The 21,831-nt window shown below is 41.8% G+C and overlaps 1 protein-coding gene across 1 annotated transcript in view; it reads right to left on the bottom strand.

The window, feature by feature from the left end:
• The window catches only part of ATP6V0B (ATPase H+ transporting V0 subunit b), a 93,514-nt gene that overhangs the window by 10,675 nt on the left and 61,008 nt on the right, over positions 1–21,831 (bottom strand). Inside the window, exons 6-7 of the mRNA XM_069232773.1 lie at positions 15,710–15,761; positions 4,944–5,134 (exon numbers count right to left, since the gene is read on the bottom strand). Coding sequence (XP_069088874.1) covers positions 4,944–5,134; positions 15,710–15,761 — 243 coding nt within the window. The remainder of the gene's footprint in view (positions 1–4,943; positions 5,135–15,709; positions 15,762–21,831) is intronic.

Here is a 21,831-nt window from a genome sequence, read left to right as displayed (position 1 = left end):
TGTTCCATGCAGAGAGCTATTGGTGCGGCTGTCTACCAACACTAGATTCTTCAGGTGACCTGGCGACTGGGACCACGGATGTGCTAGACATTCCTGCAAAGGACGCATGTGTAGACATGTCTCACTGTGGCCATGCACAAAGCCATCATGCCTAGTAGTCTCATGATATACCTGACTGTGACCTGCTGTTTAGGGTGGAAACATGATATTTGAGTTTGAACATTCTGTATTAGTGCTGCATTGGGTTAAGCTAATCCCAGCTGCATGTTTAGAACAGCTCTGAGATAGGGCTGGATATGTAGAGGCTGAAGATGAGATTTTTGGAAACGGATTGTGAAACCTAGTTGACGGAGCAAGTATATTGTAATACGGGTGTGACGCAGACAAAGTGGGAGAGTGCTGGCTTTGATGAGCAAGTCATCTAGATATGGAATAACATTAATGTTTTGTCTGTGCAAGTGCGCTGCTACTACCACTAGACATTTTGTGAATACCCACAGTGCAGTAGTTACTCCAAATGGGAGAATTTTGAACTGGTAGTCGTTGCCAGCCATCACATATCTGAAGTATTTGCGATGTGCTGGGTGTATAGTAATGTGAAAATAGGCATCCTTCAACTAGAGTTCTCAGAGGACGTCGCCCTGCTGAAGAAGTCCGATCACGTCCTGGAGGGTGACCAAGTGAAAATGCTCTGACAGGATGTAATGATTTAATGGCCACAGATCTAGTATTGGCTGTAAAGATCTGTCCTTTTTGAGGATCAGAAAGTAAAGAGTATATGCCTGACCCCCCGATGGTGCGTGGGGAGGGTTCTATAGCTCCTTTGAGTAGTAAAGCCTGAACTTACTGTTTGAGCAGTGTTAGGTGTTCTGTGGAGAGTTTGAGAGTGCGAGGGGGAATGTTTGGAGGTGTGGAAATGAGATGCCTGACCGGGAGGAACTGCTGTAAGCATCCACGACAGGTGTTGAATAGCCAGCAAATCTGTTTGCCCCTTCATTTTGAGTTATTTCTCCTATATGTTCCTCTGTAGAGACCTCTAGCGGAGAACCACTGACCTTGTCCTATGTGGTAAGACATTGAGGCATCTAATGATGTAGTCTTGGAACCTGGTTTGTAGGATAGATGGCAAAAGGACCCACTAAGGAAACTGGTGGTATATGCCCTGTGATAAAAATGGGATCAGATGGTGAGGCTTTATAACCTTTCCTCATCCTTAGTGTAATAATACGTGCCCTAGCTGGATCTTTAAAAAGGTCATTACAGTGCCTCAACATTCCTTTCAGCGCTGGGAGGCACTGTGTCACCCTGTGAGAAGTCGAGAGTGTTTTGACTAGGAAGTCATCCTCATTAGCCTCCTTAGCTAAAGGTACCTTGTGATAATTGGTTGACCTGCCAATAAGTTCTTGGAAAGAGGTAGCATCCTCTGGAGGAGACGGTCTACCAGGACAGATGTCTGGGTCAGTGTTGGGTTGTGAATCATCATGGTAGGCTGACCAAGGGTCTGTGTGTTGAGGTCAATCAAAGGTGTCGTGCCTTGTTCCCTGATCGTCACTGAAGGAGTGCTGGGACCCCTGAGGGGTGATATCAAGTAGGTCACCCAGTGAATAAGTGGGAGGGGGTGATGGTGGCAGAGTTGGTGTTGATGGTTGAGAAGAGGCAGGAGGAGGATGTAAAGTGGTAGAGTCTTGATCAGCCCTCTTCTTTTTGGCAGCAGGCACTGGTAAATCCAAGCGTGTCTTGTTATCTATTGTTTGGGAACAGACCTACGTCAGGGGTCCGAGCAGATCTGTATAAATGCACCTCACTTAGACAGATAGTCAGAGGGATTCCGAGCAGATGCCATCGCTGCTGCACATCGCCTTGACGCTGACCCAGTCTTCATGTCCCTACAGAGTCTGAGCTAGAGACCTAATTCCAAGGTAACGAGGGTTAAGGGGCTCTTCTCATGGACATGGCATTGGCAGATTAGGTTTAACACAACCAGCTCTCTTTTAGGTTAGAGATTAGGTTCACTTTATTAGGGTACTAGGATATATTTTATATCTCATGTCATTTCATGTCATTGCAAGATGGTGTAGCTCTTTGTATTAATGACTTGTCTTTACCATTCTGTTTCTTGCATTATTCATTATCCTAATCATTGCAGCCCATGCAACTTATCGGAGATTACAGTTTTGTTCAATAAACTTTATTGAACCCTTACTGCATCTTCTTCATTGCCTGTGTTCGATTGAGACATGCTGTTCATGTGAGAAAGGGGTAATCTCCGTTTAACCATGACACTCCCTGAGATGTCACTCGAGTCCATGCATAAAGGCTGCCTCACCTTTTATTGTTTGGGTTTCTGGTGAGGTGCCGCTTGTGAGGCGGGAGGGTTGGGACAACAGATGCGACTTGTAGGACAGGCATAGTCGCCTACAAACATAAGTACTGTCATCCTTAAACCAGCAATCTTGCCTAGAGCAAGAGTCAAACTACTACAATAGGACTAGCCAAGATTGAGAGCTGTGTGCTTTGATATTGTAGACTTGCACCAGACTGTCTAGGTGCTGTGTCAACTGGCAAACTACAAACCTTGAGCAGCAATTTCTACAGTTGGGTTTGATCGTTGTTGCCACCGCCAAACAGGACACCTTCTGGATGCACAGATTCTTAATAGTTTTAAGTAAGCACACTACAGTACTCTTATGGCGAGGTAGAAATGTGCCTGCTCAACGCTTAGCAATGTTTAGGGTAGGCTTTTCAACTGCAAACCCCACTTGCAAATAGTCCCTGATTAGTCTGAAAACCATGTATGCCTGTTGGCATGTGGACTTGTCCCAATCTTCCCAACCCAGCGTTCTGGGTGACCTGTTGTTTTTATTTTTATATAAATCTTTATTTTATATTTTTACATCTTTGTCCAACATCTAACATTGATGCACACAACATACTGTAGGTGTGTCAACTTATTCATGCAACTCCAAGGTTTCGTCAAATACAGTACAATGATTTCAACAGATTACAAATTCAATGGTATAGTAGGAGGATTAAGGCATCAGACTTTTACTATATAATAATCTCATTGCATCTCCACTAGAGCCTTGTATCATTTAATGTGGGCTACTTGCAGTTTTAACTTAGCACTTTAATGGAGACCCACTGCAAAGTGCAAGCCTGCAGTAGGTGGTGACCCTCATCCAAACAATGGCTTTAATGCTTGAATGAGGGCAATGGCATAGTGCATCTCAAAAGTACCCTTTGGCACTTTTTGAATACTTTTGGTATTTGGGCCTGAAGAGACATGTTTAAGTTATGGGTCATGCCTTGATTTTTTGCCAGTTTGCTCAATTAATTAAAGAGGCGAGCAGCCAAGTGTAAAAGGATCAGGTAGAAAACAACTTGCAGTACTAAATCACAGGGGTTGGATGGCTCTAACAGCACTTACTGTACAAACAGGTCTGAGTGGAAGACAAAACAGTAGTGCACAATGATCGGCACAGCTGGACCTACACAGAGGTAGGGGCAGGAGAACTGGAGTGACTAGGCACACACACACACCTGGGAGAGAAATCTAGTTACTTTATAATCGGAGCGGAAGGAGAGCCCACACACCACAGTTTTGAAGACTGTGTGCTACTAAAGGGATCAGGGCAAAAGACACCAGACATGTGTTAAGCAGGTGACAACCGGTAAATGACAGGATATCTGGATTGGGTAAATAAGTATTGTGCAAAAGTAGGGGTATAAGACAAGGTACAAAACAGGAAAGAGGGTACAAAACAGGAACAGCATAAGGGACACCAGGTACTACTGGGAGGGTCCGAGTGAGACCAGTCAAAGAGGTTTTCAAAAGACACCCCATACCACATTAGGGAAACAGGAAAAACCGGGTACTAGAAATCAGGAAAAAGAGCCGAAGAGACCAGGGGTGTCACAGTGAAAGGAAGGGAAGCAAGGATGAGGGATCCAAAACTGCGTAGTCTAAGAGATGTGAGTGGTAGTCCACAGAAGTTGAGCGACAATGAAACCATCCATCCGTTACACAGCGTGGAGCAAGAGACACATGGCTCACCACAACTGGATAAAAAAAGCTGCACTAGACCAAGTGCAAAATAAATGGGAAGGAAACTAATACTACACAATAAGAGAAGGGGCTTTGGACGTGGAAAGGAGGCCAGGCGAGAAAAGATACCCCACTAGCAAATGAGAACAGACACTTTTCAAATAATGTGATGTGCAAACGTTTGGACCAAAACGCAAATATTTGAGTGGGAGAAAGGGGAAGAGAACAAGAAAGGCAACATAAAGAGCTGGCTCAGTGTGCGGCATTTCAAAGATGGGCTAGGTGCACAGTATGTAAAAAGCATGTCACGGACATCAGAGTTGAAGCTAATAGAGGTTCCGTGACATAAATAATGTATGGGATAAGTGTCCATCACCGAGTCTGATGGCCCTGTCACACACTGGCAGAACACTCTGGCATACAAACTGATTAGTAATAAGATCACTGGCAGCTATTTGGCTGTTGAAACCAAAAGTGAAGTGTGTGGTTAAAGTTTGAAACCTAATAGTTTTTATAATAAGGTCATTCGATATGTTTACAATGCACTGAATGCACCATCACACACTTGTCAAGTAACTAATTAGGCGGTGTTTAAAATGTCAAAGCAATAAAATGTAGATCAAAGCCACTCACGGAAACATACAATAAATAAATGAAGTGTCTGAAAGGATCTGGACAGTTTGAGGAAAGAAGGCTGATAAGGTGAACAGCACTAGATGATCCACTTCTGTATGATGCTGTTTAAGTTTAGTAAACACTAGCCTAAGTACAATCTGACTCAGAAGTCACCCAAGTTCATGTCAGTCTAATGGTCAATAGTCATATTACAAAAACTTAAAAGACTGGCAAGTCAGTGAAACAGCAAGTCACAACTGGATACCCATTTTGACAGACTTACCTGCAGAATGGCCACAATTACCCCAAACAAACCGATGGCACTGCCGAAGATTTCTACAATTAGAATCTTCACAAAGAGGCTGGCATTCTGGGCATCGGCCAAGGCAGCACCACTCCCGACAATGCCCACACACACACCGCAGAAGAGGTTGGATAAGCCTACAGTGAGACCTGCTCCAAACATCGAGAAGCCTGAAAAACACAAATAAAAAAACAAGGGGTTTATGCATACACTGGAGTTCAAAGTAAGCTTAGTTTCATATATCTCCACAGTTGTACCATACACTTCATTTACCTTATTTTAATGTAGGCACTACACATAATGGTATATACAATATTTTTTTAAGAATATTAAGCTGCCGATGTAGTTAAAAAAAAAAAGGGGACTATCAGATTTTAGTTGTACCCCTTCTCAAAAGGTTACACGTAGAGGTAATTTTGTGATCTAAAGCAGACTGCTATCAGGGCTGCAGGTCCCAAACATGTTTTCAGAAACCTTTTCATTTACAAAACCCGAGCAGAGCCACTACTAGCCACCAGCTCAAAAGCTCAGCATGCCCCCTCGTGGACACTTATTGCAAACACACCAGTATTCCTTAAGCGTTGACACAAACTAGCCCCGCATTTCTCAAGCGTTGACACAAACTAGCCCAGGTAAGCAGAGGGCAGGTGCTGGTAAATGGAAAAACAGAGACACACTATGGATAATGAAGTTACACAAAAGAGAAGCAAGTTAGTCACTAGTAATCCTAACACTCCGTCATGGGTATCTGTAAGAAATGAATAAACACTTGGTTATATGTTATTTATGTGTAATCCTAGTTATCAATTATACGAATTGTGAGGAAGATATAAAATAGTCCTCACCCCGGGTGCAGATTCTATCAAACATCATGAAAATCTCTTGAAATCTAATTAGACCTGCTAAAAAGGTAGAATCAGTGTCTGGGCAAGTAAATCGGTGGGTGGCCTGGAGTTGTGGGAGCTTCCATCCTCCTACACCTCAGGAAAATGTCCCTTATAAGCCTAAGGGAGACTGGTAGCACCGGGGGCCCAAGGTAAGAAGGAAAACACGAGGTTCACCCCCAGGGACACCTGACATTGTCTATGAGGCCAGACTGGCCTCCCTGACAGGGAAAGGGAAAGGGAAAGAAAGAAAGAAAAAAAAAGAGAAAGGGCATCTGAAAAAGAAGGACCCATTTGCCACAGATGACATCAACAAAGGTGAGTGAAAGGCGGAGAACCACCTAGAAGACGCCAGTAGGAGAGCAAGATAAAAGCAGACCTCTGGCCATACAGCCAAATAAAGCACACACATCAAGATCGTCTAAGGAAAAGACGATGTAGAAGATATTTATAGGTTTATATTTATTGAGCATCACTAAAGTGCAGACAGCATTTTGAAACTATTACACATACATACAGTGATACAGTATTGACGCTTTTAAAACTAATTCTATATAATGTGTATAAGTATATTTTTCTGATGTTTATGAATTACGCTTGTGTCAATATAAATGTCAACTTTTTCAAAAATGGAAGTCACCCGTCACTCACATTTTTTCACCCGTGTCCCTTATTACCTGTCAATCTCCGCAACCAACAGTAAAGCTGACATGTACTGGTTTATTCCCACTGTTATTGTTGTCCTTCTCTCAATGACCTTTTTAGTCACAACTTGATTTAGACCAATGTTCTTCCGCTAGTTCACTGCATTGGTTCTCTGTAGCCCATTAATTCAAATACCAAATTATGGTACATATTTCTGGCTATGTTCAGCATCTCTGGATGACATTATTAAAGAGAGTGGTCAATATTTAAATCACGTAGTAGGACAGCGCTTGGATGTGAAGGCATTTTTTGTGCGCTTTGATGTGCAGGAGAAATACTACATTTGCTCACACCGCAGTGAGTCTGCGGATTCTGTAATTGACAATAATGTATATAAATCCTGATTTTGGGGGGTGAGGCAGAAGACTTTCCTAGGGAGACTGTCTGCTTCTTTCCCAACTGTATTACCCACTTGGGACTTCAAATAATTTGTGATGTTTGCATTCTCTGTATATCTCTGCATTGAGAGCATTAATGGCACAGAATCCGTGCCAATTTATTCCTTTGAATGCTATTTTAAAACCCTTTACATTTTTATTGATCTAGAACTCAGTTATTGAGTGGGCTCAATTATTCATTTAATTGATTGATTGTATTTCCTGATTTTGATGCTTGTGATGTGCCTAACGCTAGGATACGGCCTCATGAAATTGAGGTTTACCATCATCTCCAATCCAGTGAGGTATATTTTAGGGTGTTCGAATTTCGGGGTTCCTTATTTGCTCCCAGAGTTGTTGGTAGCAAAGGATGGTTTGGATTCATCGACCTTCGGGTTATGGGCTTAACACGCTTCCATAAGGATGGAGGAAGAAACCAGACACTCGGCCGCTGATATCCCTCTGATGAGGGAACACCCACAAAGCAGCAGGGAAAGACAGGCCAGAACATGACTACAAGCTACATGATGCTGGTGGCTTCAAAACATCGTCAAGGTGACAAATCTCCCTGGGAAGATGCTCCAGAAGCTAAAAACAGAGCATATTTTCTGTAAGTACACAGTATCTTCCTCAGCCACAAAAGAATAAAACATCTACCTACAGCAGCAGCCTGTCAGTTGATTCACCAATGTTCTACTGCAGCCTGGCCACAGTGCTCCAATGAACAACTAGAGCACTAATGTTCTGTCCTTACAACAAATGTGTGAACCCCTGAACCAAAGCAGAAAAGCAAAAAGCATTTCCTTTAGATATAAAGTCAATTAGAGTCTACGTTTGTGATAGAAATTATGGTTAGTGCTCTACGAAGCTAAATGAGGACATGTTTTCTATGAGTTCTCAAATATCCATGTCAGTAAAACACTCTTACATGCAGACTGAAATATGTACTTTCAGCACCAACAGCAGTTTGTAAGTTAACACCCAAGTAATCAAATGCTTCTTTCATGGGAGGTCTGCAGTACTAAATTTTTTTTAAAAAAAATAAAGATAAAATGCAGGTTGGGTACAGGACAGGCCCTGCGGTCAACCCCCAGACTGCACAGCGGAAAGAGGTAGAGCTGGGTCTTAATACCCATGGAAACTAAAACATTTCAGTAACTGCAATAGCAGGGCCTGGTTTACATGACCGTGTGTCCCTGCAGACCGCGCTAGCTCGGCCTCACTACACAATATAAAGATCAGGATCTCGGAAGATCACAGCACAATGAGGTGTAACTGTAACAAAGCTCGCTCGTCGTTTTCTAGAGATGGGCCACAGCAACAAGCGATAATGCTTGATAAACCAGTATAGAACCACACAGGGGCAGCAGGACAAAGTTTCTTACATAATTTGGAACAATGGGTACTGAGACTCAAAACCCATAAGAGGTCTGAAGAGTGAGATCCCCTGGAACACCCTGGTGTGGTTCGGTTCTTCGTCTCGATATTGCCTTTAATGAGTAAGCGTGATGTTTTTTCCAGTCATCTGTCTTGGCGCCTCTGCTATCTGTGAATGGAGTACCCTAGTCATGGATACTAGAGGAGTTATCAGCAATGTAGTTCCATGTTTCTGGGTTGTTTTGTTAGACATTTTATACAGATTGGCTTTGATTACAACTGATCAAGACACTAATGGGCACCCAAATGTCAGAGTGCTCGGGGAGTACAGGCCATTTCCTGCTATTCCTCTTGATTATATTTTTGGAAGGTCCAATGAAAAAAGACATACTGAGTCCAATGAAAAAAGATGAAACATTATTTGGTTGCTTTGTGACTCGGTACCAGCGTATGTTGACTCAGTAAAAGCATATGTTAACACGCTAGACGCTGGTGAAAACATTAGATTCCTCCAGACACATTTTTCTGAATCAAGTTTCCCTGCATTCTAGATGCAGTCGCGCTTTGGTTATGTCACTCGGTGCCTGTCAAGAATTGTTTTTATGTGGACGCATGTGAAACGCTTTTGCTCTCTGCTTCAGGCAGGACAATGAGGGACAGCAGACTTTGGGTCTCGCTCCCAGTTTTCCTCATATAAGGAGCCATTATGGCGAGGGCAGTGTTTTCCAGTCTCTGCTTTTCTGTTAGTTCACAAGACTTTCACCAGGGGCTTAGCATGTACAAAATATTTTGTTGGCAACCGTCTTCAGTTATTAATGGAAGTGGTCTTTCGTCCGACTTCTGAGCAGGGAGTTTGTGTTTGTATAGCTCACCTGTACGGACCAGCCACTACTTCTAGAATGACTGCCTTTAGTTCATTTACATTTGATGCTGCTGGTCTGTATACAAGGAGAGTGTTGTGGGCTCTAGACAATGGGTGAGTGGACACAAGTCATATTTCAAATCATGATTTACAGCCTCGTCAACTTCAGCCCTAAGCTGGCGAGGTGAAGCCAGCCGAGCTGACGAAAGCGGGTAAGCAGTTTTGAAGTATGGTGCATCACTTTTTGGTGTTTGTAATATTAAGCACATGAATAGTTCACTTTTTGTGGTACTAGTGGTGGCACTTTTAAATGAAATTCCACTCACAATAGGAAATACTAAGAGTCAGTTACATCTGAATATGATTGAGCTCAGTCACTACAGTTGTTCTCGTGGGTTTTTAATGGTCTCTTGGTTGTTTCTGCAGGTCATGCCAACAGACATACGGACTGTGGCTTCGCGTTTGTTCTATTCCTCTTATGTATCTTTCAATTGTCCCATACTTTTTATCTAGAGGGTGATATGCTCCAGTAATGTGATCGTGCAGAATGCCACACACAGTAGGGTAATTAATAGCAGCAGAAACATGTTGACCTTTTTATCATTCTTGGGTTAAAGTTATAATCCTTTTGTTTTTAATATGCTCCTTATGGACATGCATTACAATTTAGCTTAGATCCCCTGAGAGGCATTCGAATCACTTTTTGTTTCTGCACTACACTCTGTTTATCCTCACCAGCACCATTCAGCAGACACTGATGTAATCTCTGCAACAACAGGCAGAGTGGCTCCTCTCATGCTTGGTGGGAAGAGGTGTAGCCCACTCCACCTCTGCCAGTAGTGACAGGAGGAACCAGATGAAGCATGCCACCTAAGGGTGCGTGGGGGGTCTTTCGTTCTTAAAGGACTTCATTCCAGGAGATCTCCACCTGCTAAACACTACTCTTGTGTTCTCCTTAGTTAGATCCTCCAAGTCCTTTATGTGTGTTCTGTGTTATTGAGGGTGATATTGGTTGGGTCTTAAAATGCCCCTTTTCAGGCCTTCTAGGAGTTTTTTATTTGTTTTATTTTTTAAAGTTGTCACTGGATGGGTGGTCGGCTGTCTATTTCATCGACGGTTAATGGTTTTGCCATTATAATTTGCATTGGCTTTTATGATTATGGAGGAACTTCAAGTAGCTCCTTGTGTTAACTTCGGCGTCTCTCGCCTTGTCTGTGTCCCTTATGACCGCACTGTGCAGGATGTGGCCCGACACTATTCATTGCTGCTCCCAAGGCTTTTGGCAATAACTTTTGAGTTGCGTCACAGGCATACGCAAACTCAAAAGCATCATTCGGCCATTTAAAATGAACCAAAATGAATTAAAATGGCCGCCAGGAAGAGGTTGAGAATGCAGACACAGGCACAGGCACTAACTTGCACTGGTTGTTTTATGCTTTACAAAAAAAGCATTACAAGACGGCTGTCGAATATATGGGTGCTTGCCTGTTATGAGATGGCTGCTCTGCAGGCATCTGCACACTCCTCAGCCATCTGCAAGGGGTAAGTGTGGGTTCTATGTATCAAAGGAGAGACCTATGGTCTTTGTCAGTACTTCTTTACAGGAAGGGCACACATGTATGCGTGTTTTCTCGAGTCCAACACTCAATGTTTTACTCAAACTATTTTACTCGCAGTAAGAAATCCGAGGGTAAATAAAATTGTCTTCTTGTGCTTCCATTAAAGACAACATGATTACCTATTGATGAATATCATTTATATAAGAATGTGCCTACTTTTCCCCAATGTACTACTTTATGAAATTAAGATATTTTCAGCAGCATTTTGATTTGTTCTGCATGAACGTGTTTAAAATTGGGGAAAAAATATAGAGGACTCAAATAATATGCACCTTAATTTGCCTTTGGTCACGCAACTGTATATTTAAGTCAAGCCAACAACATTGCATTATCCACTAATGACAATTCTAGAAAAACTCTGCATGGTATAAACAGACTTAGAACCTGCATACACATATATATGTTGACGGATATTGCTGTTGTCAACTTAGGAGCAAACACACACTTGTGTTTTACTCTGATCAACTCTGTAAGGCTCAACTTCTGACACTAGATCTTCGACCCCATGATGATTACAGCACTCTGGAATATTCAGACTACAGCCCCTGTATTGTTCCTTATTACTTATACACTAAGGATACGAAGAGGACTCAAAGGCAAAAGACACATGTATGTAACAGGAGAGCTGTTATCTGTGATACAAAAATGGCCTCTACAGAATGGTCCCATCAGAATCGTTAAAGAAAGAACTATAATTACCACTATAGTGGTTGATGGACACACATTCCCTAGACTTAATTGAGAGTCCCACTTTCCTATTCATTAGAAGAAGCTATATCCCACAAGTGCCTCTTCATTAACTAAATGTCAGTAAAGGTAGTTGCTGCTAACTCACTGTTCCCCTAGGTGGATTGAGGGCCAGAGGACAGGGCGAGTTTCCCATCACTTTAGGACAAGACCCTGGAGTGATGCAACACGTGGTGGCAAAACGAGAGTCAGCTGCAGCGTTCCGCGCACAAGCATAATGTGCAGCTCCCATGCGCTAAAAGCATGTCCAAGACCACTGTACAAATAAACTGGTGTTTTACAAGTCCGGGAAATAAATGACAAAATATGTTTTACTGCAACAGTACCACAAACCGAGGACATAAGTCAACCTCTCTTTAATTCATGGAATTACAATCTGGACCCAACCTACAACCTCACAATGGAATACACTCAGAAGGGATCCTGTTTCATATGTCACTCACTCAGAGAAAAAGACAGGCAGAAGCACTTACTGATATAAAATGCACACCAGGTATTATGGCCATCACCGGTCTCCAGGGAGTTACTGCTTATTCCTGGTTTCACAGGATATTTAGTTCCTATGACACACATCTCTAATTCTTAAAAAGCCATTACCCAGGGGAAAGGAAACAGTTTTACGAGTCGTACTGCAGGGAGACACTAGGTCTGCTCTCTTTTCCAAGTGAAGGACAGGAGGAACACGCTAACCAAGACACAGGCTGGACCCAGCACACTCATCTCTAGCAGTGTAGAACTAACTAAAGACGGCAACCAAAAAACTAACTTTGTGCCTGACGAAACAGCAGCTTTGTGACCCTAATGGTGGCTTACAACCCTGGCCCATTTACCGCATCCCCCTGTGCCTCCCAGGCCCTCTTTAACGGTGAAGTGGATCGAGGCATCCAAGGGAATCACATGCAGTGTCTTAGGCTTGACATAAAGCCCACTTGTACAAATCTTGTGAACCCCATCTTCTACCCCACTCTGGGTTGAGCATTCCCAAGCAGGGCGTTCCCAAGAGTTGCACTGTACAGGGTGTATACAGCACCTACCTCTAAGGTTCACCTCTAGGTATTCTTCAACTCCCTGTGCCTGAATCATTCTTTAGCAGTAGTATGGCTCAGGTAAACATCCTCTTACAACCATGCACATATCTGGTCAATAGCTCTTATAACAATCACAGTGGCAGCCATGTCATGCCATTCCGAACACTCTGCTGTTAGCTGAAATATGTTGGCATCCCGCCCACAACAGGCAATGTACAACACTGTAATGCAAGATACACATAAGTATTCATACAACTCTCATTAACTCCAAAGCCCTATCACTGCATTCACCTTTGGCTACGAGCTCTAGCTTGAATGGCCAGAGCCAGATCCTTAAACTCTAACAGGCTAGGAAAGAATGTGACCAGGTTTCCTTATCAGTATCGTGAAAAAATTCCTGAGATATACATTAATATATTAGGAAATCAATTCAAACAGGTCATTGCAACTAGGCTTGAGGAAGGAGGAATTTGTACTGGGGTCCTTCTCCTAGGTCAGTGTCCTATGACCCCGCTTCCCTTGGAGTATGGTGCAGGCAGTCTGTCTCTTAGTTGCGAGTGCATCGGTTATTAAATAAGGCTTTCTTAGAAGTAGCTGTGAAGTATACTACAGTTGCTTGTGGAATTTACTCATGTAGAAGGTTGTCAAATATTATGCATAAACATTTAATTGCAGAATAAATTGATGTAAAAACATGCCTCCAGGAATCATTTCAACATGTGGATATAGAAGATATCAGTATGTCAAATGCTTTAGAAACAACAATTTCTAAAACAAGGACAATGACAAATGTAACATACATTCAAGGCAAATAAAGCTTTGCTATTGCACTGCAGCAGAACACGGGTACATAACCAACTGCTTTAAAAAGGGAAGCAAGAGCTATAAAGGACTCACAACAGATCTGGTCAATGTCACAAAACGAATTATTTAATTTGTAGCATAAATGCCAATTGTGAAACAGTATATATGACCATTAAATGACTACATTACACTTGAACATTAAACATTTGATAAATCACATTTATTTACAGGTTAAGGCACTTGGTCGCCCAAAAGCTGACTGTGTGTATGCTTACCTGTGAAAGCGCTTGAAAGCAGGTCCCTACGGGTCTAGTCACAAGTCAGTGAATCCAACTATGTTATGTGTACCTGGATGTAAAGTTCTGAGAGTGACAGTATGTGTGACACCAATCTCTAGAGCAAGGATTGTGAAACTTTTACAACAAATAAATTATAAGGCACCTCAGCTCAGTTTTTCAAGCAGATGGTTGAAACACCATCTCTGGAAAACATATCTAACACATGAAGTACCAAAGGACCCTATGCTTTTCCCCTGCAACTGAAATCAATTCAACTGTGAACTGTTTCGAGTGTCAAATGTAGACTTCTTACTTTGCTCTTATGACAAACTGGATTGGACAGGGCACATGAAGACTCTTAATGGTATGTTTTTAAAACATCTATGACAGGATGAATGTTAAGTTTGATACGAAAGAGGAAAGCATTAAAATGTGCAATATTTCTTATAAGATATACTGGTCAAACTCAGGGCTTGAACTCCAAAAAAAAACAAAAAAACAGATTTATCTTTTAGTTCCAAAATCTCTGCTCTTTAAACATTTGGGGCATCCGTGACCAGTCCAAACTCGAATATTCTATGTGAACGATCTTGCAATGAGGTACTTGAGAGCACTTCGACCTCTCAATCTTCCACAAGATCTCACACACTGATAGAAATGGAGTCATAACCTCCTGGCAGAGGCTGATGTACAGAGAATGAGTTGGGGGCTATGGAGATCCTGATCAGATTCCAAAAGTCAACATAATATGGCAATCTATGAGGTCACAGAGCTCAATACCAGGAGAGCCAGACACAAACTCTGCTAGCATAAATGTAACAGATGTCTGCAGTGGCAATCTTTCTAAGGGTTGTGGTAAGTGATAGTCTTCTAAGCAAATAACATCACAGTCTGTGTATCCAACACCTTATAAGATGCAAGAAGACCAGTTCAGAGCAGAAAGTGCTTTGGCAAGCAGATGGCCTCGCAATGAATACAAAATTGACAAGAGATTAAGGAGCTGCTCTTTCCATCTTTCCAACCCCTCCACCCATAGCAAATTCCGGTTACATCAGTACATGTATTGATCAGGATCAATTTATTACTTTAGTATGCCAGAGCTACGCAAGGGGAAGCCTAGATTTCTTAGAAGCTGCATTCAGAGTCCAGATGTGCATACCGGTTATGAAATCAACAAGGTCTGTGACGCCCCTTGACTGTACATATCTACCATCTCGGCCATTAACAGATGTGAGCACTGTGATGGCAGAATGGAAGACAGTGCCTGAAACCAAGGGAGTGGGCTATTCTTTTGAATTTCGAAGGAAAATGCTTGGTGGTGGTGCTTCTCTGCATACTACTGAGCAAGTGTTACATTCATTCTTCCCCTCCAACTTAATTTATTGGGACTTACAAATGGATTTGGCCACTACACAACACAACTATAATTTTAGTGATTCTACACACATGACCCAAATTAATGTATAAGGCAAGGTGAATATAGTACTGCAGACCAGTGAGACAGTCAGTGACTACAGTTCTTGCACCTCATCAAATAACATATAGATCAGAGCCACAGGTAAACAGTGTAAGGCAATAACTACAGTTATTGACTGGCTGCAGAATCAGTAAAGCTATCAGTGTTGCACCTAGTCTTCCATCCTCCTATTAACACTGCAGGGAGAGTACTAGCCACATTATTAACAACTGTGTTATGAGGCATCCATATGGTTATGCCATTATTAATATTTCAATGAACGTTCTAATAATTACACAATAAACATCTTTGAAAAAGTCATTAATTAGTGGTGCAGAGCATTAAAATATATTACACAGCTCTAGTAATAATGCAGCTGCTAACACCCTTGCATACTCATAACCAGTTGGAGAATATCACTTGCTTATCATACCAACCTAACAATGAAAACAGAGCCACATGGAAACAGAGCAGACTGGTCTAGGCGCCACTGCCTCTAGCGAACATGTGTACCTTTTGATAATATTATTACCCCTTCCCAAGCACACAACTGCTGCAGACTTACTGCCAGATTTGCTCATGGAGCCATCTATACATACTGTACCTACCTGCATGGTAGTTTCTATCTCCAATAGTTTCCGGAGTAGTTCCATGGAAGTTCTGAAAAAATACACATCTGGCGTAAGCTTGTGGGTCAACATTGCCAAGTTCATTTAAACACTAAATTCATTTTAATCAAAACAGAGCATACATGTTAATAATTCACCATCCCCCAAATAATTGAAACCACCTTGTCCTCTGAAAGTATTGTACTCCTCTTCAAAATTAAACCACGGTGGAAAGTTTCCACATTTGATGCCATCAAACCAAATTGCATAATACCATCTTGTGGCCATCCTCTAACCCCTCTGTAGCATTTGCACATAGAGAAATCTATAAGAAAGCATGACATGAAGAAGCCACCTTCCACCAAGGGAAGCAGAAATACTAACAGAATAAAGAAAAATACAAATAGAAAGTGGGAATAGAAGAATAACTACTAACATACAAAATGAAACAATTTAATGAAGTAAGACCCATACGCCTGTTTCCCAGTCATAATTTTGGCTGCCTGCACACAGAAGCCTTGAGAGTTTGTTATGGCAATACTTGAGCAGCGTGAAACGGCACAGCAAACAATAGCAGCATAATCTGAAAGGCAACCACACACTTTTAAATACAGAAAATTTGCTGGGCAAGGTTTCAGTGTTGTACAGTACTAATAAAAAAAATCTCAAAGTGAGTTGAAAAATTAAGACTGCCACAAGAACAACATTCCTATGATAATTCAAGACCACATATATGCACTGGCTCTTCCTTCAGACTTGTCACACCAGGCCAGTTGGTCACAATATAGACTTCTGCACATCTGGCAAAAATCTTAAAATTCCACAGGACAAAGTTGAGTAAGTTAGTGATAATACATAATTGCTACAGAGAGAAGTTAGTATTAGTCATATGTCCGGTGTCTACTGCAGGAGGAAGTTCAAACAGTGAATCACTAACCTGATGCCACCAACGGCCACACTGTAACACAGCAGAGCCCGCCTCATGTCTATAGTCACTTATAACATTCATTCGGCAGCTTCAAATCAATCAGGACTTAGGATTTCCTCTTTTGCCAATAACTACTGAAACACCCCCAATCTCATGCTGCCTTGCTTATATCATGCCACAGCAACAAGCACACCACTTAAGTCACATAACCGGTCCAGAAACTAGCTTCTTCTTCCCCAACTATTAAGCATCCTATCAACCAGGCATCCTTTGCTAACGGTGGACAAGAGCAACTCCTTTTTTAGGCAAGGAAGGGCTTTGTGTCAAAATCCCTACCCCCTCAGGTAAGACATATCAATCAAGCTCCTCATATACTACACATCATATGCTATTCCCATATACTCTAGACAAACTGATAGCACATATGCGCAGCAAACACCAAAATCCCCGTTCATATCCTTTTCATCAGAAGAATCTACCACCACCCTAACACCTGCTGATTTTCATCAGCAAATATCCTCCGATCATATAGGACTGTGATATCACAGGATCATCAGAAAACACAAACTAGATGCATTCTTCGGCACAGAGAAGTGTCTCACACCCACTTACATCTTAAATGCCCTCATCCACATAGACTACATCCAATGAGCCAACACAAACAGGAAGAGGACTCCTCTATAGGTTTACCTGGACCTGTAGTCTAAGCAATCTAGCATCAATCTCCTGCCATTTCCCACTCTCATTATCCAAGAATACCATCTTTAACTTTACCTACAGACCACTTCGACTCGACTTAACAAGGATTTCCAACTCCTTGGAGAATCAAGCATCAAGAAATTGACTCCCTTGATGCACATTTCCAACACCTTGAACACCAAGCAGCATTATCATAAAACTTACACATTCCGAAGGAAACCATCTCAACCTCATCAAATGATCATCTCCATCACTACAATGTAACTTATAACCAACCTGAAAAAGACAGACAATCTTGTCAGACCATTAACCCACACATATGCCACAACCACATGAGGGGCAACCTAAACAAGAAAAAACAAACAACCTTCCTTTAGAGACTTCCCCATGGACTCTTTCCAAGAGGACGTGTCCAGAAACCAATGTCAATGCTATTCAACGCCTGCCTGAAAAACCACATGGACACAAATACACCTTTGAAAATTCAATCCCCCAATTCGTCAGCAGCTTTGTACTCCAAAGAGCTCACCAAAAAAAAACTATAGCATATGCAGACAAGAAATGAGAGGCAAACAAAAGTCCAAGAAAATCTCTTTACTCAAAATCTAGGAGGGCGCCTTATCTCTTTTCCCAAAGACACCTTCTACAAAGCCACCATCAACAAATCTACTAACACAAGCAAATCACTGTAGTCAAACAACAGTGTAAACCCCCTGCCAGGGCTTTCAGTAGTACACTGAATCAGCAATAGAAACAACAATCAATCACGATTTTACCAACCAAAAAAAACACACAGAAAAAACAACATCAACCTCCCAAACCTCCTAAACTGACATGTCTTCAATCACCTCACAACCAGACTTTCCAGACTTCCTTAAGAAAATCCATTACAAAAATGATCCAGAAGGATGCCCTCCTGGCCTTCTTTAACACTGTCACCACCTCATTCCCAGACATCCTGAAAACAGGACAGATCCTACTCTGCATAATATTCCCAACTGAAATCAGATCTTCGCAATTACCGTCCAATGCGTATCTTTCATTCATCAAATGGTTGAAAAAGCATTCTCCTCTAAACTACAAATTCACATCAGCAATAACAACCTCTTATGTGTCTATATCAAATCATGCTTCAGACCACACTGGAGCACAGACTGGAACCTTTCATATAGTCTACAATGCTCACGTTATCACCAACTAGACTGATTCAGGCCTCAGCATCTCCAGTCTGACACATAGTAACCTCAAGCATTGATCCGCACATAAAAGATATACATGGGCTTCTCTGACATGGTCCTGCAGTTGTTCACCTCCTATCTTATCAACCGTTACCAATTCATCCAGATGAAAACCTCAAGACACCAGAAACTATCCATCTCCAGAAGGGTACAAGGGCTCCATCATTTCCTCTATTATTTTCAAAACCTGCATGGAATCCTACTTCCACCAACAACAAATACAGATTAAGCACTACTCTACTTAAGCGTCTCCACATTCAGTGGCTCAAAGCCTTCCTCGGTCTCATTCAAAACTGTATGTCCAATTACTACCTGAAATTCAACCTCTGCAAAATATAACTTCTACTGCTCACCAACAACAACAACCACCAACCGCTAATTCAAGCACGGTTCACAAAAATAAACTTGGACAGCTGCATCTCCTAACTGACATGCAGCAAAAAATAATGTGGCTTCTCCAAACGGCAACCTCTCCTTCAATGCACACATAGTGAAGAAAACAGCATGGTAACAACTCTACCACCTGTACGTAGTGAAGCATTTTCTCTCTAAAACAGACATCAGGATAAAAGCCTATGCTCAAGCTCCCTCGTAACCGTATGGTGGCATTTGCAGCTTCCCAGATTCCAGGCTGGACCACTTGAAATTGCAGATCCTGAGTGCTTGAATGCCAAATCACAGCTCAAAGACCAAAATAAGGTTTACATACCACCCCCAACCCCGGAGAAGCTTCACTGGCCATGGACACTAGAAATTGTGGAGCTGTATAGCTAGCTGATAAACTAACTCAGAGGTGGATAGTACCAAACTAGAAGCCAGAACAGCACCAGACACCTGGCCAGCACCACAGTCTCTAGTGTCCTTGGCTAGCACCAAACACCTGCAAAAAAATAATAATAATAAAATAAAAGAGAAAAACAGAAGACTAGCCATTGTCTAAGCTTCCACAAACCGGCAGAAAATCCCAGCTAGCTTTAGAAGTGATAATTCCTCATGCAGACAAAAAAAAGGAGTTTAAGACCTACCTCTTCAGAAAATACTACATCTCTCCACAACATGAGTGACTTGTCATGAATGTTCTGCCTTGTTGTAAAACTCCGCTGAATTGTATCTCTGGGCATCCGCCTATTATGAGTGTGTTTTTCCCTAGCTAGGTTCACAAATGTTTGCGTGTATGTATGTATCAAAACTGTTTATTTCAGATACCACAAACCATAAAACACAGTATTCAACAACAGCAGAATAAAAAAAAAAAAAAAAAATACGATGCATAAAACATGGTGCACAAGAAGTAAGGTACCATTAATCACATACAAAGTGCTGATGCCAGCGCTCTTAGGAAGAAAAACATAGTTTCCATGGCATAAGACAACTCAGAGCAATAAGACTGTGATACAAAGCCTTTGCCAGCACGTAATGGGTCAGAGCATCATACTAAGATCAATTAGATAATAACCAATGCCCATGAGTTGGGGAAGACGAGAAGCACTGTGTGGGAGGTTAAGGAGACTTCTAACAAACCTGTTTTCTGGCTTGGAGAGGTATGGACTTACGTAACCACAAAGCTCTGCACCATGCAGGACTGAGCTTTTAGATTGTAAGTCTCCACTGCTTTCCTGTACATTTTAATCATGGCACCAGATTCTTGCTGGAATTTCAGGGAGCTCTTGCTAACGTGCATATTCAACTCAACTTGTGGGTTAAGCAGACCCTCCTCAGATATACAAATTCTTGATCTTGCTCCAGGGTTATGCCCTGCACCAAGATATTCGCCCTTCCTGTTTTGCAGGGGTTGAATTCCATGAATTTGGTTTTACTTATATTGAGTTCAAGGCCCTGGACGCTGCGAAAACCTAGGAAGCAATCAACTATTGCCTGCAGACCAGTTTTAGAAATTAAGAGTGTGTCATCTGCAAAAAGCATTGTGGAGATTTTATGTGGATCCAATTTAGGTGCATCATTGCCAGGGATATCAAGAGCCTTTACTACATCGTTAATGTAAAGTGTCAAAAGTATCGGTGCCAGCAGACACCCCTGGCAGACACCAGTCACGATCTTAAAGGGGTCAGTAAGCTCACCTTTGCTCCCATATCTAACAGGAGCAGTATTAGCAGCATGTCAATTAAAAAGGCAGAAAGTTGGCAGGGACACCCATCTGCTTCAAAACTTCCCACAGCTTGGCTCCAGGGATCGAATGAACAGCTGATCTTAAATCAACAAAGACCACATTTAAGTGGCTTTTGTCTAGCATTACTGTTTTCAGTATATGTTGCAGAAATGTAAAGTTTGACTGTGCTGACCCAGTTTCTGAATCCTGCCTGAATGTCTGAGAGAATGGCGTTTTCCTACAATAGGACGGGAGAATAATTTCCGGGATGCATCAATGAGGCTGATGGGTCTGTAATTCTAGGAGTCGTCTTTAGTGCCCTTTTTGTACATCAGAACAATCTCAGATCCTGAAATCGAGCCGCCTTTCAAGAACTTGAAAGGCGAACGAAAAATACGATTAAAGTAGGAGGCCCAAATAAGAGGTTGATTGAAATATGTCTCCCTACCTAAGACTAAAAACAAAGAATGAGACTAGATGGACAAACGACGAGGAAAACAACTATTAGAGAGTCGCCCGCCAGAAGTATTAAGAATCAAAATGAGATGCAAGACAGGCTGAAAAACAAACAAAGTAAGCCATTATTTAGGCACCTTTCATGAGAAGCAAAGCAGTGGCGGCTCAACTTCAAACTTCAATTTAAACTCAACATTAAGTTGTTGAGATGAATAATCACTATATTGTCCTGGGGAATCTCATGTAGTTCTGTTTCAATGTAGAGGAAAGAAACAAAAAAGGGGCGAGCAGGTGGTGATGGGTGGCGAGGGGCAAGGAAGTTAGGGGAAATATTTTTTTAAACCTTCACAATTTGGCCCTCACAGCAATGATTGGCAGAAGTATCACTTTAACAAGATTCAGACATTAACCCACTAATTTTAGAGATATGTACACATTACGTTAAAAAATTTAGAAGTTAAATATATGTGGAGTTCGTTATGATTTAAAAAAAAAAAAAAAAAAAATCATCGCAATCTTTGCTAACAAAATTCTAATCAAAGATCCCTCACTGATAAATCTCTCCACTTAAAAACGATAGGTGCCATTCAGGGATTGTGCACACAGGTAATATGGACTCACTATGTAGCATAGCAACTTTCACAACAGAAGCCTCTCCTCAAGTTATTTACCTTCTGAGCCAATTAATCTACCT

The sequence above is a fragment of the Pleurodeles waltl genome, chromosome 4_2, assembly GCF_031143425.1.
Source record: "Pleurodeles waltl isolate 20211129_DDA chromosome 4_2, aPleWal1.hap1.20221129, whole genome shotgun sequence".
In the NCBI taxonomy this organism is placed as follows: Eukaryota; Metazoa; Chordata; class Amphibia; order Caudata; family Salamandridae; genus Pleurodeles; species Pleurodeles waltl.
This window is presented reverse-complemented; position numbering and strand designations above follow the sequence as displayed.